This window comes from Stegodyphus dumicola, chromosome 3 (assembly GCF_044657685.1).
Source record: "Stegodyphus dumicola isolate Sdum_Otavi_A_Nest chromosome 3, ASM4465768v1".
Lineage (NCBI taxonomy): Eukaryota > Metazoa > Arthropoda > Arachnida > Araneae > Eresidae > Stegodyphus > Stegodyphus dumicola.
The window spans coordinates 89,629,628-89,655,893 of record NC_140770.1 but is presented as its reverse complement, the minus strand read 5'-3'; the positions used below and the strand labels follow the sequence as shown (position 1 = coordinate 89,655,893).

The window sequence follows — 26,266 nt, the reverse complement described above, 5'->3', positions numbered from 1 at the left end:
TATTCCATCAGTATCAGCACTGCAAAGCTTAAATTCTTCAAGATATTGATTTATAGTTTTCACAAATCTCCGAAAGAATTAAAACCGACAGGCCAAATATACATGAAAGAAAGAAAAACCAATCTCCTATTGATGGATTGCTGTGTTCCGCTTCCTCGAAAATCTTACGAACTCATTTTCCACACAAAGGGGTTTCTCTAGATCTGCTTCAAAACAAGCTGTCGTATTAAACTAACTAAAGAATCCGAAGTTAGGAATCGTAGGTGCTCTCCTTTGGTAATTTCAAGTAAAATTCTCTAACAAAAACTGAATATCGGAGGCTACTTTTTGATTTTTAACCTCTTTTCCAATATTATACGATTTATTACAAAATTCTTAAATAATCAATGAAATAAGAAATTCTTAAATTCAACCAACTCTAAATCCTTAAAATCTACAACTATGATTTTAATCTTTGATGTGATTTTAATTAAGATTTAACCTTTATTTTAATTTTTTATCACAATTACAGAAATATTTTCGCAGCTCTACACGGACTGCTCTCTTTTGAATATTCAATTGGTATAGTAGAACCGAACATAAGAACATCTACATTGAAATAAGTGCGTACTTCTTATGAAAAGAACATTTAATCCAGAGATTAACACTCAATATGTCATTATGTTTAGAACTGGAGAAATAACTCTTAAATAATGATACCCTATTTTTCATATTACAAAATTTTTCACAGACGTTTAATATTTCAGAAACTTGAAAATGTCTGATTCTGGACCAGGAAATAAAATCTAACGATTTTTCTAAATCGTTAGTCTTATTAAAATTTTTCGGAACACGGAAAACAAAACATATGTAACTCAAATCAATTATAACAGAGGGAAAACTCCGAATAACAAATGTCACAGACACCAGTAATAAGTAACACGAAATGACGTAACGTAAGTAAATATGCAAAACCAGCGATTAAATTTTTTTTCATCTCTATATAAGGAAAAAGATTCTCTTGTTTAGAGCGATTATGCGAATTCAGTAATTATTCCTTTCTTACCATGTAATGAGAAGTAATTATTCCTTTCTTCCCAGTCGTAAAACTGCATGTATTTTACATAAATTTAACTTTCGAGTCGTTTTTTTCTTTTTCCAACAATATCTGAAGTTCGATACTTAAAGACCTAATTCTGAATACGAATCCCTGAGATACCTACAGTATTTCTCAAAAATGCGGTTAATATAGGTTGGTAAACCAAGAACAGCCTTGAAATTTCACAATAATAAAGAACTACGTTATCGATATAGGAGGAAAATCATAAATCCTCTATTTTTCATCACAGATGATCTAAGAATCCAATTTTCCGTTTCTCTGTAGCCAAAATTGTTAAAAAAGTCTTTTGTTAGTCGTCTAACAAGGATCTCTTGAAGGTTCATTCTAATCCTCCCTCACACCTATAAAAATCTTCTGGTTGTGGTTAATGATAAAAAGTCTAACTCCTCTTTACTGTCAGAATTTCCAGAAATTATTTTCCTAGTTGCTTTGCATGATTGCTTACGTCAATAGATGGCGCCAGTCGCCTTGTTTTCTGTGATTTAACTAGAATCTTCTCGAACTCCTAGCATGCTGCCTGTTGTTCCCGCGAGTGAGTCAAACTGGCAACAGATAAACATGAGGTGAAAAGGAAGGTTCATTACTGTTCATTCTTAGTTTCTTTCTTTTCAATCAACTGGAAATGAAGTCTTTTACAGTTGAATTGAAAGTATAAATTAAGGGAATGCAAATGGAGACTCTCAGCCTAACTCTATCCTAATTTTACCTGCACAGAAGATTTTTCTCAGTGAATCGCATTCAGTTTACACATGGGCAAGTAACCCGTCACTTCAGGCAAGTAACCCGTCAGAGTTACAGTTACTCGTAACTAGAAATAGAACTAGAGACTAATAACCACAGTTTACCTGGCTCACCGTTAGACCAACAGACTGAATGATTAAAAATAAAACGGTTTCTTCTTTTCCTTTAAGTTTTTCGGTTTCAAGTAAAACTCCATCTTTAGTTAATTCTATTTAATCAACTAGATTGAACTGATAAATCCTTCTAACTCTTAAAAAAAAATCAATATTGTAGTAAAAGAATTTCATTACGCTAATCACTAGAATTTGCAACTTGATAAAAACAAAAAAGTTTTAATTACTGCATTAAAATAAACAATATTTAATTCCCATTAAAATTTCCTTAAACATTTTCATGAAGGCCATGGAACACAGTTTTTCTTTACGCTTTCGAATATAATTATGCAGTAGGGGAATGTTACAAACCGGTATTGCATTTCTCACTGCAAAACTTGTGGGCGTGGAATATGTTTCCGTTTTCGGCATATCAAAAAGAAATATCCACTTCACGCACTGGAGTTGAAGCAGTTGTTGATATTCTTACCATCTTATTTATTTAAGTGGAACGGAGATAAGGTAGGCGCTGGAAAAGAAAAAAAAAAAAAAAAAAACATCTGGAGTCCGTTGGCTTTTATCGCATAGGCGACGAAAAGGAAAGTTTTATAGTACGTAGGTGGGGTGTATGATTGTAAATGAATCATCATTGGCTATAAAGTTTGAATTACTCCATTTCTGAGCTTATATATCTTTTCCTTTTCTGTGAGAAAAGTGTAGTAAAAAATATAAATTTCACTGCTTAGACGCAGTTGTAACATCTTATCTAGTAAAAATATGCCATTTTAGACGAGTTAGGACACAACAATCGATATGACACGATTCGGCGAAACGTTTCAAAAGTTTGAAACTTGGTAATTATTAATGTAAAATTATGGATGTTGAAGTATTTGTAATTCTGCACATAGGTCAGCATAAGTTTGTTAAATAGGAGAAAAGCATGCAAAAGCTACCTGCCTAAGGAAAGAGATGCCTTCTGGGAGGACTTTCGAAAGAAAAGTGACTTTGAGTGCGTTAAGTTATAAGTATTAAAAATAATGCATGTAGTTTTCATCCAATTTGTATTTATACATTTGTATAAATTTGTATTTCTTATATAAAAATTGTAATATATGCTAAACTACTCGAAAATTATAGTGAATGAACAGAAATTAAAGATTTGCACACGCCGAAAATGAAAAATATGAAATGAGTATTTATGCTTACACATGTAAAAAATATGCATTTGCCTTTAAAAAAATACGTAATAAATATTTTTAAATATATTTGGGAATGAAGGATTTATTCATTTATAAACTCCTGTGAACAAACATTATTGTGAAGAAATATAATTATTAAATACATCTAAATTTATAATGATTATACATATTATCTAAATACATAATGACCTTAACGTTTAATTGTAAACATAAATTGAAACTCTATTGACAAATATATTTCTGAAAGTATTTAAGGAAGAACTGTTCGTATTGGGAAACAATCTGTTAAAATGTGTTGTAAAACGCAGTCTATGAGATGCGTACTTAAAAAAAGTAGTAAAATATAATTTTTTAAATATGTATTGTTGAAATCAAGTGTATAAAAGTTTTTCATAAGTATTAAAATAATTATCTCCTTACATTTTATTATAATTTAGTTACAAGTTTTAAATAATATTAACAAACCGCCTTCGCTCTCAGAAATACTGATAGAAAGTTATGTGCATGGAAATCAGAAATTAGCAAAAATATTTAACGTAGTTAACTACTAAAATGAAATATGCTGTAATTTGAAATGAACCAAACAGAGTATTAACTATAGATTTTTCACAATGTTTTTTGATTTGATGCTTAGGACGCGGAAAATCATCTCATATTTGAAAAATATTTCGGAAAGAAGCTATGCAAACAGAAAAAAAATAATGCGTGGTTTTAATATTAAATATTACAATAACATTTTATTTTAATTTTTATAATCGTTAACCTAATACGAACCAATTACCTTAAAATTACTTTCTAATACAATTAGCGAAAACTTGTAAAAACATTTCATTGAAATTAAAACTCTTCTGGGAAAAAGCATAGCATTTAGTTACGTTAAGAATGAAATGTTGTTTAAAACGTATTCTTTCACATACTTAGGACTCTGAAATAATGTAGAAAAAGAAAATATACACTATTATACTTATATTTGTGATACAAAATGTTAACCTCTGATTATGTCAAAACCTATTGATCTTAATGGCAAGTCAGACCTCTTTTGGTCACCAAAAGAGGTGTGTCACTGCTTTAAGATACTGTATGGGAAAAAAACCTGTTCGGGGGTCTCCTCTCTGTCCTTCCTCCAATTTTTTTTTATTTTTTTTATTATTTTATTTTATTTTTTTTTTTTATTATTATTTTAAAGTAACATATTATAGTGTGAGTGATTCCTGCATACTTCGGAATTTCACGCAGCTCTACAGTAAAAATCCACACACATTTCGCCTGCAGATCTGGACTGTTTTTCCCATGCCTATGGATAGCTTACCATTACCCCAACCCCTCCTCCCACAAACTAAGACTATTATTTGCATGAAAATTAACACGATGTAATCTTCCATCAAGGATAAATGCTTCAAAATCAAAATAAGATGATCCATTCTTTCTTCCAAGCTATAAATAACGCTCCGTTAAGCTTAACTGTGAATGTTATAGTTTGCCCAACGCTGTCTAGTGAATATAATAGTAAATAAATAATTTATACGATAAATTTTTCTAAAACAAACCGTAATTTTATATATTTCTGTACTAATTGCATTACTAGACGCTAGAAATTTACTGATGACATATTGAATATTTTTCCTTTTCACATTTTTATTTTTCGAGTTTGTTCTACTATAAATTCTTATTTTAATTTTGATATGTTTAGATATTATGTTACACCTCTTATACACGGTGTCAATTATTAATATTGTTAAGAATTACCTTGCTTTGATGCCAATTCTTGTAAAAGAGGTTCAACACAATATCTAAACAATTCAAAATTAAAAAGGATCATAGTAGTACAAACTCAAAAACTAAAAATGCAAAAGGGAAATAATATACAAGATAATAAAAATAAAAAAAGTTAATCTCTTTTTAGTGAAACTCCATTTCACAGCTCATCAGGAGAAAATGAATTAAAGCTTCATGAAAGTCGATTAATATGCTTCGAAAACGTGTTTCATTCTCCTGGTTCATTTGAGATCAAAAACCGAAAAAAGAAACAAATTTTCATTACATTAAAATTCATATAAAACTGAGAAATGTGAATCTCAAATGCACCCGGATTTTCCCTACACGCTTTCCAAACATTTGAAAAAAAAAAGAATAAAGCATAGCATTGGACCAAATGAACTACGCAAAGAACACACACACACAGAAAAAAAAAAAGTCTAAAAACATAACATGCAAACCCGAAATTCAAAATCAAACATAAATATAGAGCGCAATACAAATATACTTTAAACTAAAAAGTCATCTAGACAGTACTCTAAAAATCGGCGGTCTTAAAAACGGGTATAAACATTTGTTTTTAATTTTTGCCTCTTATTAGGTTTTCTTTATGTATTTATATATATATAATTTCTTAACGTGTAAAATCCTTTGTATGTTGAAAAAATAGATTTCAACTCAGAGAAGCGATATTACGTAAACAAAATAAAGGGATCATAAGTGGAAGGGAGAACTGAAAAACTCTTCTTTACATGGTGCTAGCGATATTTGCGTCTTTTTTTTTTAATCTTTCCAATTAAGTTCCAAAAGTTCTTTTCAGCCCGCAACAATATTTATTGCATTTATAATCAGAAGAAAATAAAAACAGCGCAACTGCACTCAACTTTGAAGTATATATTGCATCATTTTTTAAGGCACGAGTTCTTATACATCTGTCACATATTATTTTACCGCCAGCTAGCTATGCATGACAGTAAAAAGAGTGAAGAAAATGGGGAAGGATAAAAAAAAAAAAACGTTGATTCTTCTTTGAAACACGTTCGGCCTTAGGCTGCGTAACGCGCAGCACTTAGTTACGGAACTCGATGTCGAGAGGCCAGAGGGGAAAAAACAACACTCGAATGGATGAAGCCTCCGGGATAAAAATATTTAAAAAAAAATCTTGGCACTGGTGTGCGAGAGGTTAAAAAATTGAAAGAAAGAATTTGTCAAAGATAAGAAAGATGTTATCTTCTGTGCTACTGTCGTGTTGACAAGCTCGGGACCAAAGCTTTTATCGAAGGAGAGAAAAAAATGAAAAACGAATAAAATTAAAAGAATGGTCGGACTTTTTTAATCTTTAGGTATTCCGCTCTATATGCTTCATATATTCGGCGCAGTTTCGTCTTTATGTTTTCAGTGCCCTCAAACGATTCCACTTCCTCGAAAAAACTACCATTCTGAAGTCAATATCCTAGAATATAATGTACGGCATTAAGAATGTTTTTTTTTTTTTTGATTATTATTATCAGAATAATAATCAGAATTTAGGGTTAGGTATATTTCAAGTTATATTAAATGAACAAACTTGTATAAAATACCAGAAAAAAGTTATTAAGGCATATGTACACTATTTTTGAATCTCTCAATTTGTTGCAACATACGCATTATACTTTTAAAACCCAAAAAAGGAAATTAAAGATCTTTTACCACATATCTGGCAACAACTCTCAGGAATATCAATTTACTAGGCTGCTTGTATGTTTAATGCTGTCGTAGTATTACAGAGTATAACGTATCGACGAAAAAATTGGAAGGATTAGATATAAACATAGTATCAGAACTGTTCTTCAAAATGCTTAGCAAATGCATCAATTTGCATTAAATTATTTAAATAATCAATTATCATTAATGATCTAATCATAATCTCTATTAAAAATTACATGGAATCAAGTTAAAAGCTTCAGTTATCTTTCTTATAGTTTTTCGATTAATTTAAAGACGTTTCAAAATTTATGAAGAGATAATGCTACATTTTTCAAAATAAAAATTTTTACGAAACCAATTAAACAGAAATTACCTACTGTCTGCTCGAAGCTTGAAACATTTTCGCTTCCTACTTTAATTTACAGTAAAAACCAATATTTCGAGTAAATTTTTTTTTTATTAAATATACACGCTTAGTTCAATAAATACTAGAGAGATTAAAAAGAGATTAAAAAGGCGATTGCTCTTCAAAATTATTTTTTTATGATCTTATTCACAATGATAAATTCTCACCTTGCTTTCTCTATAATTGAGTTTTTCTATGCTAGAACTTTTATGGAACAAAAGTGCTTAATCATGACGAAGATTAGGTGCGAAATTGCGAGAAAGTGCAGAATCGCAAACTGCTTGCCGCGTTTTTAAGAATTGCACATACACGGTATCCATGTACACGTCGACCTATTTTCACTTGAAAAAACATCCCAGAATTGCACAAAAATGGCATTGCGCACACTCTTGACTTTACCCATGCACACTGGTAAAGTCCTAGCTAGTAACCTTTATCGCCTTACCAAAATGTCGCCAAACTACCTGTTACCATATTCCAAAGATTAGCCATTTTAGTTTTACTAACAGTTCAGCTTTACACATTGTCCTTTATTATTTAGCTTATGTCACAATATTCACTCACAGCAGAAGTTTATGAAATATTTAATGACACACGACACCTGGTTTTTAATAGTAATTCATTCACACTGCTATATAAACAGAAGACTATCTCCATTCGTCATTATCACATTCAATTATCAAACTGGGTTTGTTAATAACAAGTGTCCGCGCGTGTAAGACAAGAGCTTCTGAGCAAAGGGTAGCTAAAATATAGTGAAACTCCTATACAAAATTTCATAGTTAGTTTACACAAAATTAGTTGCTTAAGCTATTTAATCCAGAGATTTTTCTAATTATTTCTATTTTTTCAAAAAGGACTGAATCAAAGGTACTATATTATGTCGCCATATTCATCATTTGAAGAGTCGAATACGTAAGCGCACACGTGTATGTCTGAGGAGCTGCGATTGTGGCGCACAAAGGGGCAGTTTCGCAAGATCGTGCTATTTTTTGCAAATTTGATGTTTTTGACAAAATTTTAGTATTTGCGATTTTGCGAAATTTTTTCGACCTCCATCATTTCCTTTATGCTACTTTTGCGACTTCAAAGATGTTTTTTAATATATCGTAAAATGCTTTGTAAAACACAAAATTATGTACCTTAATACTAATATTTATGATTTTAGTGCTCTACAAATTTTGTTTTTAAGACAGTCCCCCAAGTATTTCTATGGTGATAACGAATCGAACAAAAGAACTTGCAGCTTGCGCGCTATACTATATTGGATACCCAAACAGAGAAAGAAATAAAATCCATCCTCCTGATTATAATATTGCTAAGAATTTGCAATGAATAGAAATGACTTGAAAATCAAAGCCACTGCATTTTTCTAAATAACAACACAAATAAATTTAGCAGTAAAAGAACGAACAAGGCTTTCTTAAGTAATCAGAATCTGAAATAAGTCCACCACCCAGAACGAAAACTCACTGAAAAGCATTACTCAATTAAAAGGTTCACAATTAAGCCTCCCAAAAAAAAAAAAACCCCACAAACCACTAGATTAAAAAAATCGTGATCTTTGAGGTCATCGGAATGTATCTATGGACCTTATAAGAGATATATTTCTTATAAGGTCCATGAATGTATCTCGTAGACAGTAAATTTGTGATGACGTCAGATGTCATATGAGCACGCGTAACTACGACGTCATTTAAAATCATGTGATATCTGACGCCATTTGCGACTTTTCGAGTCTACTTTTGCTACTTTAGTTGAAAAATTTATGGTAACATTGAAAGAGGTTTGTGCCGTGTTTCTTCCAAGAGTTGGAAAAATTTAATAAAGTTAACAAGTAAAATGAGTAGACATGAACATACCGGTGACAAAATGAGAGGCAGAAATTGTCGGTTGATTGGGAGCAAGCCAATCAGAAGCGCAAGTGGCTACAGAGGTCAATGTAACGCCCAGTGTAACGCTCAATGTAGCCTTACTGTAAATTTAGTATTGTCAGAAGCAGATCTTCATTAAGTTACATTTTAAGTTTTGTACGACAAGCTGCAATTTAATAAACTTTGTTCTGTTTTGAGCATGTAAAAGTCTTTTTTCTGGTAAGGTGAGTAACTCGTCTAAATTATCTTTGCTATTAAAGAGAATTTAGACATAATTGTTGCCAAAAGTTGTTCTTCTAAATTATCATGGACCGTTAGGTATTAGAATAGAAATTCAGCGGAAATCAAGTATAGAATTATAAGTGTAATTCACAGGAGATGTTTTTATTTCCATAATATTCCGTACTCATCTAAAAAATTTCAAACTATACAAAATCCTCAATTAATCAAAGAATTTTCTTCAAAGACCACCATCGACCAAGTATATAATAATAGTAATAATAAAGACTTGTAGTTAGTCACGGGTTCTAATCACGGTGAAAGAAGCGGCTGGTTAGGTGTTTTGACGTTTCTCCCCATGTGTAATGTGAATACAAGTGATTTCTCTTAAAAAACCTTATGTCGTATTCGACCTAAGATAAATTAACCAGTATTAACTAAAATAACACAGTGAATATCAAATGTTAAAGATACTATAGCAGCAAAAACCAGTGAAAGTTGCATAAATTTATACGACTAGTTTCGAAGGTCAACTAGAGTTTTCATTTTCAACTGCAGGATTGAAAATGACGAAGGGGAAGTATGTGGTCCCGAGATAACAACAGATTAAAAAATTCGAGAAAGTTCCAGCTAAGAAAAAGAAAATATTTGTCTATTGTTATTGTGTGATTGCACGTTTCCTCTTCGTAATTTTCACTTCTGCAGCTAAAGAAGAAGGTTCTATTTCACCTTCGAAACCAGTCAGGCAAATTTACGTAACTTTCTTCAAACAAAATTTGCTACTATTATCCTATTTTTGTTGTGACTTTTGTTCCCACATAAGAATTCATATTTAAGAGAATGATAAGCTTTGGAAAAATGACGATAACAGCAATTTTAAGGTTTCTGCCAAGATTAAATTTGAAGAAGAAGAGGGAAAAAAACAAAAATTTGAAACACTTTAAAAGAAAAAGCTTAAAAATTAAAGTTGTTTTTGGGAGTTAAGAGAGGCTTCCAGAAATTATGTATTAAACATGATCATCTTTATAATAAATTTACTTCAAGACTTCGGAATAAAATTGATTACTGATTCACAATGCAAGCTTCGTATACTTTTATATTTGATTACAAATTAATGTCTGCTTATTAAAATTTGTTGAGAAATTTCTTGCAAAGAATATGCTTAATTTGAACAACTGAGGCAGGCTTACAAAAAATTCTACATTCAAAGCAATCTGTCTTTATATACAGTCTACCTCAAAACTTTCGATTACATATTCATTAACACTGTATGCTTCGTATATTTATATTGTATTATTAAGTCCTCTTATTAAGATTAGTCTAGAAATTTCTCACAAAGAATACTTTGACTTGAACAACTGAGGTAAGATTTTTTTTAAATTATCGTCCATTCATTAATTTCTTTCTTTTTAGAACTATATTTGCTGGCATACGCAAAACGCTATGAAACAATATTTGAATCTACAGATATCGATACTACAGCTATCGTGAACAAACTTTCTACAATTCTTTTCCGGGTCCTAAAAAAGGTCGAAGTCCACTAAAAAAATAATAAAATTTTAAAAAAATCAGAGATATTAATTAAAAACTTGGAAAAACGATAATTTTTCGCCCTCATTTTTCCGAGTGGCAACAGTCTCGCAAGCTGGAGATGAAAATCTGCTTTATTTCGAAAGTTGTCACTACTCGCTTTCAAATCCTAAACTAAAAAAATTCAAAGTTTTACGATGAAATAAAAATAGCATTGTCAAACATTATTTCCGATTCCAAAAATTCGTGGGAAGCCATTTGGACTATTCCCATCTCCGTACGACTTTAATCAGCCGAAATATTAATTAAAAAAAACTCTGAAAGCGCTTCTTTTCGCACTCATTTTTCCGAGTGGTAACAGTCTCGCGCGTTGGAGATATAGTTCGACCGTCTCAAGCGCAACCCTGGTTGGCATTCTGCCAAAACACATAGAGTCGTCCAAAAGGGGTGGTATTATTTGCTGCGACGTGAAAGGTCTTCTCTTCTCCGGAAAGAGCTATGCTGGAGGGAAAGAAAGACCCCATCCTTCCAACCTATTTTGAGAATAATTCGGTCCGAATGGCGCATGCGTGTTTGCGCTCATGGTCGCGGATGAGGCGGTCGAACTATAATAATGGTTTATTTCGAAAAGCGTTGCTACTGCTCGCTTTCAAATCGTAGAGTCTGGCAAGAAAAAGTTTGTAAGTTTTATAAAATCTTTCTCTATATAAAGAAGAATGTCTGTTTGTGTGTTTTTTTGTTTAACGTTAGTGATTTCTGATTAATTATGAAAAGTATTTTGCCACATTTAATCGACTAATATTGAATCTAGGTGAAATATTGGATGGAACTTGAGCTTTTAAGACCATTTGATAAGAACGATGAAAATCATTAAAAACTGCGTGCCATTGTTGCCGATATAATGAGAGAGAATTAGTTTATTTTTCTATCGAAACTTTTTATGTAAGTTCAACATCGCATCAGAGTGAAAAATGTATGACTATGAATCGCATTTTTTGCATCGTTACTAGAGAAGGATTACAGCATTTACAGCGTTATCTTTGCTGTTGGATGCATTACTCTCAATCTAACTTAACTGGCATCGGATACTTCCGCTAGTAAATATACAAAGAAAAAAATATTCGCACTTCTTTAAACAATATAAACAGATTTCAGCTACAATTCTAATAAAACATTTGGAAGAAAAAAGTTCGACTGAATACTTACGAAGGAAAATTTCGTATTAATCCTTAAACTATTACAACAAATAATCTTAGGAAAAATAAATGTAACAGATTATAAAAAGTCAAAGCAAATTATATAAGAACTTCCTGCTTAGAGAGTTCTAAATTATTGGAAATTTAGATATAAAAATGTGTATAATTATCCTACATAAAAACACTGATAAAATCACAGAAGGAAAATGCTTAAAGTGGAAAAGTTTTATTGCAAAAGGAAATCATTAACATATCAGCAGATGATTCTTATGAAAGGCACAGGAAAAGTTTAAGGGAAATATGATAAATTTTTCAGAATTTATGAAGGTGGTTATGTCTTTTCATTTGTAACTGGAAAGTTGATCGCGTGGTTTGGAAGTTTCTTATCTTAATAAGAAAATAAAAGTTATCGAAAATTACCCTTCTATCATTCAAGTAAAAAGTATTAAAAAAATCTTAATCGCAGAATACAGTGTAGTGATAAATGACATTTTTAAAATTTTGAATGTATGCAATTCGTAAGATTAAATCTAAAATTTCCTCTTGATTTGCATGAAATTATAATCTTCAAGGATTCAGCAGCATACTTTAATAAAAAATAATAATTCTTGTGAAAAGAATGAGGAAAACATTTATTTAATAACTATAAGGAAAACGATGAAATGATAGGCGGAAAAAAAGAAAGGTTGCCCCATTCCTCCAATAAGTCAAAAGGTTTCATTGTACACAATTTCCTGGTTGATTAATGCATAGTTTTGCACAAAGGTAATCAGTAAAAAGAATAAAAAGGCATAGTAATTCTCGTTTACATACTTTCCTATTTTTTAATGGAAACGAAGATTTCAGAAATAGGTTTCTGTCCGTTATCAAGCCGCTGATTGTATCTGATTAGCTTAACATATGAACACCAATTACATAAGGTAACTCACATACATTTGTTTTTTTAAAAGACAAATGACCATTAAAGAAGAATGATAACAATACCCATTCAATACGGAAAGAAGATATTACCTAAATTTATTTATTTTTACATGTGTTTTTTAAATTGGTATTTCCTTTGAGAGTGATGAAGAAATAATACAGAAAGGTATTACATTTTACGTCTTTTTTTACATTTTATTCGCCAATAAGCGCAATTATATGTAGTCTTTAAAATATACACTGGAAAAGAACTCGTTTAAAAATAGTTAAAGTGCAATTACATACCATTAAATTATCTCCTCTTTTTACATTTTGACGGAAGTGAATTACTTTCAGTTACCATATAGAATCTCGTCCCTCGAAAATTGATGAATGATAAGAATGGAATGAATATAGAAGAGGTGTTGGCAAGTGTTGCCATTACGTGTAATGTAAGATCTTTAATTTAATTTCCACGTGGTCATCCGCACAGCGGGTTAGCAGAGTACTCTTCGTCAAAGCAATAAGATCTGCACCTAATGTATCATATTTAACCAATGTAATATTAATTAACAAACTGAGTGTTTCAAAAGCAATGTAGAGCTTTTCAAGCACTCATTTCTTTAACGGTTTTCTTTCTGTACGGCTTTTAAAACACGCAGTTCTTAATAATTTAATTCTTTACAAGCAATGAATCTAATTGATATAAATCAAAATACAATTAATTTATAATATATCCCCCTAAATAATTTTTATAAACATCTGCAGCGTTTTCATAATTAATGACAGATGCTTCTTTCATACGCAGAGCCGGATTTACGTATAAGCTACACAGGCTATAGCTTAGGGCCCCCACTTCCCCAAAAAATTAAAACAAAATAGTATTCAAATATGTTATAACAGACTTAAAAAGGGTCCCATATCTCAAGTAGCTTAGAGCCTTATCAAATTTAAATCTGGCTCTGTTCATACGTTTAGTAAACTGGTACAGAATGATTTTATTTCTCTCAAAACTTATTTCTTTTCTTTACATATTTTTAGCTCAAAGGAACGGTAGCCCAGAAGGGCTATTAATCTCAAAACGGCATTTTGTGAAACTTCACTTATAAACGGCGAATCACTTTTATAATTAATCCACCAAATATTATATTTAAGAAAATTAAATAGTGAAGTATCTTAATGAATGTACGTATGTTTCTCGTATTGTGAAAAACGGCGGTACTTAGAGCCAATAAATTTTTAATAACGTAATTCCTCCACCCGAACATGGACACCTGAACGTCCTAATTTGGAATTTTATATTTGTTTTATTATCTATTTCATATTTTGTAAAATTTTAACGAGTTTTTGATTAACAATTTCAAAGTAAATACTGTTAACACTGTACGAAACATTTTTACGTTCAACGCGCGAAACTTCCTATCAGAAATTCTAATGATATGATTTTTTTAAATATTTTATTGTGTACTTTAATGAATTTTTGATTAAAAAAACTCAACGATTTAAAAGCGAGCATCGGCAACACTGTACGAGAAAAACATTTTTATCTCCAGCGCGCGAGACTGCCTATCGGAAATTCTAAAGATAGGCTCTTTTTAAATATTTTTCGCTGTGAGGAACATTAACTCAAATGCTCTCAAAACGTGTATGTGTATGCAAATAAATAAATAAATATAAAAACGCCCCTTTGGGTGTAATATGAAATTTGAAAGTTTCAGATTTTTTTTTAAATGTTTTTAATTTTTTCAAATTTTTAAACGTAAACTCTTTTTTGAGGTGTTAGATGGTAAACTGAAGTGTAAAAATGTTATACATTTTTAATAATACATAGGAAATAACACGGACAGAAAATAAATAATATTTACTCACACGGATGTAATTCTGTAACTGTTATAAAAATAAATACGGAGGAAGCATCAAAATAATCAGAACATAGTCCACATCAAGAATGCAAAACAAATCATTTTTTTTCAACAAGGAAATAGCAATAAGATGATAGCTGTAGGTTAAAAATGAAGCTCGAATCATCATACGAACGCGTCTGCATCTCAAAACCATGTATATTAGCTCTATGCAGTTGCAGATTAAAAAAATAATGCATTCAATGTCATTTATAACATTTATTTGAACTATTTTTTCCATAACTTTAATTAGGAAAAGTTATGGGTAGCTGGGTACACAGTCCAAATTCAGCCGCCCACTGGATAAAGGTTAATGTCTCGCAAACAGCTAAAGTACAGAGTACAGTACGTATCTGCTACATTTCATTTCGCAGAACTTGTTGAGGTATGCACGTCTGCGAGGGACCGATTTTTCCCGCGGAAACGATTTTAGACTGCGCCTAAAACGGAGCGGTGTATGGAAATTTGTTGGCTTATACGTAAGGGAACGAGAATAAACAAGCGGTAACTAGAAAGAATATATCAAGTTGATGAAGAATGGAAATTTCCTCATAGGAATTTTTTTCTAAATGACATCTCGTATAAGCTACACAGGCTATAGCTTTACGACCCTTCGCCATTTTAACTTTTTATGCTCAGAACTTTGCAGTATTTTAAATAAGTGAATTATTATACTACAAATAAAAAGACTTCAATTTTTCCAATAATCAGATTTATTTTAAATTTTTTATTAATTTATTTTAATGATATAAAATAATTTATACAAAGATTATATAGCTAAACTACCAAAATACTTTGCATTCCTTTGCATAAGTCTTTTTTTTTTTTTTTTTTTTTTTTTTTTTGTGTGTGTGTGTGTGTGTGTATGGAGGGGAAGCAGGAGATGTGAAAAATGAGCATTGTGCTCGCCGCGACTCGAACCTGGACCTCTCAAATACGCGCCCAACGTGCTGCCGTTACACCACGAAGGCATGATAGAAGGAGGGAAAAAATACTTCCCCTTTTAAAGGGCGACGGGCGTTTAAAGGCCCCAATTGCCAAATTCTGGTGGCAACGAATCACTGTCCACCACCTTTTTAGTTCGGGCGCCACTGTAGAGTTATTAGGTCATTTTGAAGCAAAAGAGGTGAAAAATGAGCAATGCCCTCGCGGGACCCTACCCTGGACCTCTCGAATACGCGCCGAGTGTGCTACCGTTACACCACGAAGACATGTTGGAAGGAGGAAGAAAATGACTTTAGAAAAATACAAAAAACATTTAATAACGCAATTAGATTCATTAATATATAATTAATAACTGCTAAGTATAGATTAAAAATTTACTCAGTCTCTAAAACTAAATGAAGAACAGTAAGCCTCAGAACGATATGTACTGTTTACTAATTTAAGATGATGTTTACTAATTTAACCATAATTAATTAGTGTGCATCAACAAATAAGATAGCCTCCTCAAAATAAACACTAACCGGCTTCTTGGAACAATGATTAATTTAAGGTCCGGTTTTATTTTCGGAGAAACACCGTAGGTTCTAGTGGCCATGCATGCCACACTTGTCGGATTTATTCGAAACTTCTACTTTACACTTAGGAAAGCTGATTATTCATGTACTTGCATTCGAAATTTCTACTTTACATTTAGCTGAAAGAGGTAACTTCTTAATGGCTGTGTTGCGGTATTCCAGTTTGTTGAGCAACGGTACCGACTCCTTCATTTCGAAGTTGTAGCAACAGTAGCACATCGCAGTGCACTTTTAAGATTACAGTTCACAGAGTAAACATGATTTGTCCTCAAATTTTATTTCCCATAAAGATGTTTTTAACTACTTGTTTCAAGTACTGTACATAGCACTTTAGCACTGCTAAGTATAGTTTTATTGCTAAGTAGTTTTGCTAAGTAGTTTTACTGCTACGTAGTTTTATTGTAATAAATCTTCAAAACCAGATCCAATCATTTTGATTGAAAAGTATTGTTCCGAAATGCCCAGATACGGTGAGATAGCTTTCCGGCAAAGTGGGGTTAGAGCTGCCAGAAAGTGGCACGGAAAGGCACGCTTGCCAAATTTGGCGCGAAATCAACCATTTGGCGACATCTGACAACAAAATTGGCGATATGCCATACATGGAGCAAGAACATTCTAGAATGCATTCTTAGCGGTTTTCCTCGGAAATGTTCTCGAAGGTAGGTATACCCTGCCTGTACGCGAAGAAAGGAGTGTTGAGCTCAGTAGTACTGTTTTGAGGTCATAGATTAGCTTGAGAGTGACCGAACCGAATCGGGAGCTGTACTTTAGTGTTTTGGTGTGAAGCTGTCTTCACCGTTGTAGCCTGAAGGCGGTGTTGATGATTGTTTCAGCGTGTTTATCGTTGTTCTTTGACAACTGTAAACGTGTCTTTGGAGCTCTCCTGTGTAATACTGGCACATAAATTGCGTTTTAATTATTCATCAAGTGTTATCAACAATTACTCCAAATCCACGAACCCGTAGAACGCAACAACATTATGGTATAAACGTTTGAGATTCCTTTAAGAAAACGATAATTTAAAATGCCTCTCCTTCCTTATTTTCCCACAAGGACAGATTTCCTAAACAAAATTACAACAGGCCAAACAAACAAAAAAAAAAAAAAAAAAAAGGGGGGGGGGAATAAATAAAATTTATTCCGCTTAGTTTTCTCAAAGATTCGAGATTAAAATCTACGAAAGAAATTAAATAACCAACAAGGACATCCAAACACTTAAGCAACTCTTAGATGTGTATATAAGAACAGACACTCTATCTTTGTAAACTACAATTTCAACTGGTAACAGACACTATAATTGGGCTTCGTCAATTCTTATCAGCCTCGTCGCCATTACAGAACCCCCACTTCGGATAAACTGATGCCAGAAGTTAATGCATCGCTTCGTTTCCGCTCAATATTATTCCTCTTAATATCCTCATCTCAAGAAGACTTCACTTTAGCGAGAGGGAGTTTATCTCTCGAAAGAATAAGACACAGAAATCCTCTCCTGAAGTGACCGTTTATCTTGGGAGGATAACTGCCGTCTCGGCCACTCCTACTCCGTTTTAAAGCTTGTCCACTCCAGAAAGAAATCTTCTGCCACTTGGGAGAAAAAGAAGTTCAGACACTCCACGAAAGTGCGGATTTCAAGAGAGATTAATAGTCAGTGTTCTCCAGAGAAGAATCGTTTTCGAATGTTATCAGATATTTCATTTGGTTTGATATTTTTGCTACGTTACGAATTCACTTAAATGTAAAAGATATAGATTAGTTTTCAGGAACTGTTTTACCCTTCACCGAATGTTTACCAATTACAGAAAACTATTATTAGACGAACAGTAAGCATGGTTACAAATACATGCTCTTGGAATCTAACCCCTTCTCCTATGGGAGGAAGGGGAAAAAAAAAAACTGAAAGCTTTCAGATTTTATATTTCCCCTAAGGTGCTCTTTCTTCATTTACACACACACATACACGTTCCCAGAGCATTTGGGCTAAAAATATTAAAAAAACAGCATATCTTTAGACTTTCCAATAGGCAGTCTCGCGTGCTGGAAATAATTTTTTTTTTCGTATAGTGTTGCCATTGCTCGTTTCTAAATCGTTGAGTTTGTTAATCAAAAATCAAAAAGTTTTAAAAAATATGAAATAGACAATAAAACAATTCCAAATTTGGGCTTCCAGGTGCTCATATTCGGGTAAAGGACTACGTTAATCAAAATTTCAATGGGTCTAGGTACCGTTGTTTTTTTACAGTACCAGAAACATACATACATTCATGCAGATTGTTCATTATTTAATTTCGTTAATTATAATACAGGGCGATAATATTTGGTGGCAACAATCTGAAAAGTGATCCAACGCTTTTTGTGGTTTGACTCAAAATGCCGTTTCAAGACCTCTCTGAGCTGACGCCTCTTTGGTCCAAAAAAGAAAACACTCGAGTTTTTTTTATTTTTTTTTTAATCCGCACAGGACATTCTGAAACATAAAAGTATATTAAATAGAACTTTTAAAAGTCCTTCGTGGAAAGGGCTATTTTTAGAAAAAGTATTAAATATAGAATAACAGAAATTGATCTCATTAAGAATTGAAGAAAAAAAAGAAAAAGTACTGTCTTCGCTTTGTTTTTCAGTCTTAAGAAACCATACGAATGATAAAATGTTTCGAAGAATACTAAGAAATACGAATACGAATTGAATACTAAGAAAAATTCTTGAATTTAAAATATCTTTCAAATCCGTGATGTAAGGAAAGCAACCAGGAAAAAAACAAACACTTAAAAGTTTTCAAAAAATAAAAAATAAGACTATAGTTTTTAATAACACACCTATATTTTTTTTGCAAAGATACAAATGAAATTAGTAAATGAATAACATAGTTAAAACTCTTAATTCTTGTAGTTCATTTTCTGAATATAATTTGACAACCAATATTTGAGTTAGTATTGCAGATTTTTTTATATTTTCTTTTTAAACAGGCATTGAGTGTAAAGGGCTTTTGCAAGAGTTAGCACAAATGAATCCTAAACATGGAATGCAGAATTTATCCAGGAAATTAAACGAATGGCATTCAGGGACAGGCATACGGGGATACCGGTAATCCAGATTCACTGAAATTGAAACAATAGAGCTCTTCTTTTAATGAAACTTCAATAAATGCCGAATGCCAATAAAACTAATCCGAAGTTTTGATTTTAAAATGTTTAGTGATCTTAAGTTTAGGTGGTTTCTCAAGATAAACATGGCGAAAAAAGCCGAAGATGTAATTTCCATATTACGAATCGTTTTTAAGATTTATGAGATTCCACTGTGCCATTCCCTACTCAAAACCATATAAGAACCCCGTTTGAAAACTCTTGTCCGAATGAGGCGCTCATCAAATAAAAGGGAACTAATTGAGGCTATAATTGTTTCCTGGCATCATGTAATAACGAAAGAAGAGCTTAAAACTCTTGTCAGCTCAATGAAACGTCGATGTGAAGCTGTAATCAAAAATAAAGGGTACCCTACTAAGTACTGATAACTCACTGCAAACATCACTATCTAATGTATATCGATAACTATTATCGTTTAACTTTTTTGGTATTGCAAATAATTGAATTTTGTGTTTTGTATTGAATTCAGTAATAAATTCTCTTTAAAATGATATATACAAGTTTGCATTTTGTGAAACGTAACGTTTTCTATAAGCATACAATGTTCAAAAACATAAGAATTTCCAAACGTGTCCACAATTGTAAAATGAGACCAATATTTTTGAAAAAAGGAGGGGGAGAAAAAAAACTACCCTAATCAAAATTTTACATGATTCATGTTTAAATAGTATCATTCTTTTACAAAAAGACCAATAAGTTTCTCTATCAAAAATTCTACCCTAATGTATTCCACGAATAATGTCTAAGCAGTACCAATGTTTTAGCAAAAGGCTGCCATAAATTATTCAAAAAATCCTGTTTGAAATATAAGCAACTCTTAAGACATAATAATATAATAATTAATAAGACATAATAATAATTTTAATCTTGCACTAATTTTAAGCAGTAGAAATTTCCGTCAATGATTAAAAAATACATTTATTAACTATATCCTGACGAATGTAATTAGTTGGAAATAGGATAATATGTAATAAAGCAGTCCTCGCGGTAATATGTAATAAATCTTTACATTAATATGTAATTAATCAATTACTGCAATTTTTTTTGCTATAATATAGAGAATAAAACGAATGAGACCGCAGCCTCCAAATTTTAATAGTTAAGTGGCAAGATTTACTGAATATTCAATATGTGCTTTGACATCAGCTTTTGGAAATGAAAGCTTAAATATAATTTAAATTTATGTATTAAAATAAAATTCGCTAAATTAAAGGCGAATAAAAATATTCAGGTAATAAAATTTAATAGTGGAAAACTGAAAAACTAAAAAAACAAAATTTTAAACATAAGTTGGAGAGAGGGAAATATGAAATACCTTTTGATGGGTCCCCAAAAAAATCTCTCTTGAAATGTCATTACAGAAGCTTTTCCCTTTCAGCTTAAAAAAATTCCTTCTCAAATTTCTTCACTTATTTGCCTCAGTTAAATGAATATGCCAAGCACAAAATACTTCCCGAACTAATTATACTTCGGCAACGGCAGTTAAAAATACAAGATGATTTTCCCGAGAGGAGTTAACTAAGTTAAATGTAGCAAACACGTGCAAATATTTTCGCTCGCAATTCGTCATGTTTAAAGTGACATTAATGTATGTTTTTTTTAGCAGTTCCGGTTTGACACTTACCAAAAAAAAAAGTGTCAAAACATTCGTCTCTTATTTGAAGAAAAGAGACTGTGTATGTACAGCTGCTATATTCCATGATTTCTTGCCTCCCCTCACGTATTACGAGTTTTTTCAGGCTTTCGGTTACTTATTTGAATAGCGTCTTCAGATAAAAAAAAGATATGTTTTGTACATACGGCGTTTTCAGAAAGTTTGTACGAATAAATAAATATCTCTTCAATAATTGGTTGTAGATCCACTACAGAAGAAATGAATCAAGTAAGGATGGACTTTCAGACGACGACAACTTCATTTCACATGACATCAATTAAAATACCGAATTTACTCGCGTATTTCCCCTCCCCTAGGGTTTCAGCAAAAAATTCTGAATTTTTTTTAAAGAATTATGTAATTTTTCCTTTTCTAAAGGTGTTAAAAAGCAAGCTCCCTAAATTTTAAAATATATTCATCTACGCAGTCATTGCCTGCGTAGTCATTATCATCTGCATCACTTCATCATTATCGTCTGCGTCGTCTACGCAGTAGTTACCGTCCTTTGCTCGTGGACTGTGGTACATGGATGATGAAGCAATAATAAATAAGAGCTTCAAGAAAATGGATGTTCTTGATAGTTTTGAAGATCACTGAACGTAGGAAGACAGAATCAACGGCGAAAAACGTATATTTTTTTAAAAGTGTAATGTGACCTAAATTGTCCAGAAAGTCTATTTTGTTTGATTAATTTTTTTAAATTAGTCGCTCTTAAGGTGTTTAATCTTTTTTTTTTTTTTTTTTTTTAATGTTCCATAAAATGTCCTATACAAGAATCATTTAATATTTTTTAAGTGTTTTGAATGAAAAACTCCAATTAATTTCAAATTATTTGCACAGTTAATTTAAAAGCAATTTATATTATTTTAATTTCGAATTATTTGCACAAAACTTTCATCAGTTGTTATGTATTACCAACTGCACAAGAGATGCAATACTCTAACCAAAGAAAAATATTCTAACCATTTTTTTTTATATTCCTCAATTTTTTTAAAAATTTGAGTTCTTTTTAAATATTTTTCAAATAAATCATTCATTTAAATGCACCAGTATTTCACTGTTGGGTGCAACAGTGAAATTCTGGTGTATAGTGAAATGCTGTAGGAGTGTTGGGTACTACAACTTTACAATTAAAAAGCGAAAATTTTAAGTTACAACCATATTACGTGTAATTTATATTTAAACTTATAAACAAGAAAAATGGCATATGAAAAATCTCTTCAGACAGAAGCCTCAATTAATGAAAAGTTTTGAATCGAATAGGTCAGGAATAATATCATTTCAAAGTTTATATCAGATTTATGGCAAAAACGACACATCTCGAAACCTAAATAGTTCTGACAGAACACTTATACGGAGGTAAAGTTGTATAGTAAAGTACAGAAAGTTGTATAGTAAAGTTTATTTTATTGTTCCACCGGGATAAAACTTGTTTAAACTGCTTCGCTTAGCATTAAAGTTTTGGATAATCATTTGTTGGTAGCATCAGCTATCAGTCTATCGGTATTTTTTCTTTCTATGTCTACTAGAGTATGTTCAGACAAATGAAGTGTTCTAACAAGTTTAAATTATCTCACTTTCAAACACAATGATCAAAATTTTGTTTCTTGAGAAACGTTCAACAGCTGAAACCCATCACAGAATGATCAGCTCGAACGATTTTAATAAATCCGCCATCAGACCTGACTCCTTCTTCGATTCATAGAGTGAGATTAGAAAGGTAAAAAGTATAGAAGGAGTGACTAGAAATTTGAATCTAAAATTCAAAACGAGAAGAAGAATCTAAAAAAAAATTAAAGCATTCAAAGTTTTGGTGGACTTGTAGACTCGCAGAAAAATGCATTAAGACAATGTCTACTAACAGTGTAACTTCATTCTCACCATCCCCCAAAAACTGTTGAATAGAAGAGTCCAAAACGAATCGAATCCACATTAAATAGGCTTGAGTATGAGTCATCTTGACGTCTATAAGCAGATCTGGAACGTAGCAATCGTCCATAAAGCATGGATTTATTTACTCGAACCTCCAGTAAGAAATCAAGCCAAAAACCGGATTTGCAAAATGCCAAAAACACATCAAAATCCCCCGACAGAAATATCTGGACCACATATGCTATCTTAGATTACAACGCAGTTCAGTAGTAAGAGCATCTGGAGCGATTAAAAATATTAAATTATAAACGATGTTTGGAATTCCAAAATAGATTTTTGGATCATTGGCAGGATAATCGAAAGTAAACCGTCTGGTTACTTAATACAAGTACTGATCGCCTTGCATCACTACAGGCCGTAATAGAAGAAAACATCAAGTATCGAATTTATCTACGTTATTTTCCAGATTCATGCGACCATGCTTCTTTTTTCATCCACTGAAAATGGTAATTTCCAACTCTTTGCCCGCAGCCTCGGATCCAGTCTAAAATCATATCGGTCACGAATAATATCAATGCAGGAAATTTCCCTGTTTTAGCATATGAAACTAAAGTAAACTCGGCAGTCTCCCGCTCTTGACCGCATTTGCAACGCCACGCACAAACAGCCGTAAGAAAGTCATGGCGGGCAGTGCCCTGATATCTGCTTTCTAGACAGTTGGCTCCGGGGTGCTTGTGCATCTTTTGCTTGGACAAGTGGTCAGCCTGTCGCAGGACCACCGGTGTTTAGTCCCCAAGCGAACTTGGTACTCATTTTATCGGCCCACTCACGAGAGTTATAGTACATATCAATTAAAATTTCATACAGGAAATTTTAAAAAGAGCCATCACGAATAATATCAGTAGCAAAAATTTCATAAAACTATCAATTATCGCTAGAACGATGCAAATGTTGCATTGACGCAAAAGGGGGATATTCTGAACTGCAACTATTAATAAATTTAAATTATTTAAATATATTTTAAGCTATAAATAAAAGAAAGCAAATGGTTTATTGAATGTAATAATATATTAAATGTCATAAGTAAAAGCAGGTTAAATATTAAAGAGCATTATGACAAGTTTTCTGAATACCACCTATTTTGAAGAATGATTCACATCTGGTAAACAAAATCATACATTTTTCAGCAGCGTAAAGAACAAAATAAAATCAAGTACATTCAAGCACATTTTTAATTCCCCCCCCAAAAAAAATATCACAGACATCACAACTTGAATGTAAGTTTTAGATCCCAGAATAGTTAAATGAATCTCGAATAAGACATTCTGAGCTGTGTTATCTGTAACTTTTATGTCTCGATTACGCATATTAAAGATGACAAAAGTTTTAATATATTATACAGGAATGAAGCAGAAAACTTACGTTTTGGAGATTCTGGTCGAGGCGGTGGTAGGTCAGGTGGCACCTGGGAGAAAACAAACACGTTTAATTATACAGAACTTAACAATTTAATAAACATAATATTAATCACTAGACAATGAATGAGAAATCTATAAAATGTCTAAAATTTCATAAAAAGTTCTTAAAAAAGCTCATAACTATATTTCGGTATAATAAATTGTAATGTTGCGCGCTTCCAAACTGCACGCAACAATAGTGGTGACTGCTAAGAACTGGAAAGTAGACCAAAGTCTTGAGAAGGGTTTAAATCCCTTTTTATTCAACTTTAGAAATTACAAATGCGTGCTCTTTACGCTCACAATCTACGCCGACCCGGCGGTAAAATAAAAATAAGAAACTGAAAAGAGATAATAACAAGTGACTAACTACGAGGCTCTCTAAACGTAACTAACCTCACCGCGTTCTAAAATACCGCTGATAATTCAGCAAACTTCTGAATATTACGTTGAAAGATTAACAAACTTCCGAGGCAAGCACACAGGCCGAAACGCGTGGTTCTTCAATTTCTAACTAGCCACCTCCACGCTCGTGAAGCAAGAAAGCACACCTTCGAACTCGTTTCCCTTCTATTTAACTCAGAATAGTTCCGCTGACAATTTGAATCCTTGCGCGTTCTACTAAAATTTACATACTCTGGCATTGGCAATTCCAGGGGAAAGTAAGGCTTGACAGGAAAGATAATTTAAACTTAAAATAAATGTTAGTTAAAATAAACATAAACCCTACAAAGTAAAGAATGATGAGTAACGGGCAAAAATGATCAGTTTTTATCATCTTCGTTTGCAAGTACATTCAAATCCACTTATATAGAGTTCGTTTGTATCGAATTATCGCATATGCCGAGTATAAAATATTTACATTAAAATTTGAAATGGAAAAGTACAAAAGTAAGAAACAGCTTATATCGAATTATATTTAGTGCCTTATTTATATTTCCTGCATGCAACAAATTTATTGCTATTGGTATCTGAAAACCTGAAAAGTTATGGTATATTTTATTTGTTTGTTTACTTTTTCGCACTGTATGTAAGCTTATCAGTTTTCTATATAATTTCCTAGATCGTAACACAGTCCAGCACAATCCTAATTTTAATTAAAAATTAGTGGTGAAAAGAAATTGAAACTTTCGAATGTCTCATATGAACCTCTTGATAGCACTGTCGTACAGGCGGATTTCAGACGACTCTAATGAACAAAAAGTTACTCATACCTCAGCCTGGATTAGCACACCGAATCATAAACGAGAAAGCATTATACAGTGACCGTCATGCGGCTTCTTAATATCTTAATTTAAAAAAAAAAAAAAATCCCCTCCCCCTTATTCATAAAGAAATACCGTCTACTGTAAAAAGTACTGCAAGCTATAAGAAACAAGGAGTTTGGTTCGTATGAAAAATAAATTCAAAGAATTTTATAAGCTTAGAACAAAAATTTGCCTCTAAAACCGTAATGTAATCTTCTCTTTACAGACGCCACAAACAGTAACAAAATTCAATTACAATCAACTGTGCAATCTAGCTGTAAATAAAATTCCATTACCTATGTGAAAAAAAGAGGAATATTAAAAAAAAAAAAAAAAAAAAAGGATAAAACGTGATTCCGCTACGCTACAGCACAAAAATAAGAATTAAAACTAAAAAAGAGATTTCTTGATCCAAATAGAATACAATATTATCTTCCTATTTTTTTTTAATACCACCACACGCATACATACCAGTTAACAAATGCTTCCAGCAATCAACATACCAGGATTAACAGTACAACATATGACGACAACAAAATAATCCGTTTCTAGAGCACTTAAAAACGAGATTTTTAAAGCGGAGAAGAGCTATGAAAGGAAAGAGAAGGGGGAAAAAGTCTCTTCCAATTTAAAATTAATGAAATTCCATCCGTAGTTGAAGTCACTTTCTCCAGTAAATGAGATTATTATTATGGCTCAAAGCGTACTCTGATGAAGAAAGGATGCTTTTCCTCCCATATTTTTTATAATGTTTTATCTCATACGCTTTTTCCTCCAG

The 26,266-nt window shown here is 32.0% G+C and overlaps 1 protein-coding gene across 3 annotated transcripts in view; it reads right to left on the bottom strand.

Moving 5' to 3' along the window:
- Positions 1-26,266, bottom strand: part of LOC118185639 (uncharacterized) — a 669,417-nt gene that overhangs the window by 93,858 nt on the left and 549,293 nt on the right. For all 3 annotated transcript variants that reach the window (XM_085813050.1, XM_085813052.1, XM_085813051.1), the window contains one exon: positions 24,207-24,249. In XM_085813050.1, coding sequence (XP_085669176.1) covers positions 24,207-24,249 — 43 coding nt within the window. The remainder of the gene's footprint in view (positions 1-24,206; positions 24,250-26,266) is intronic.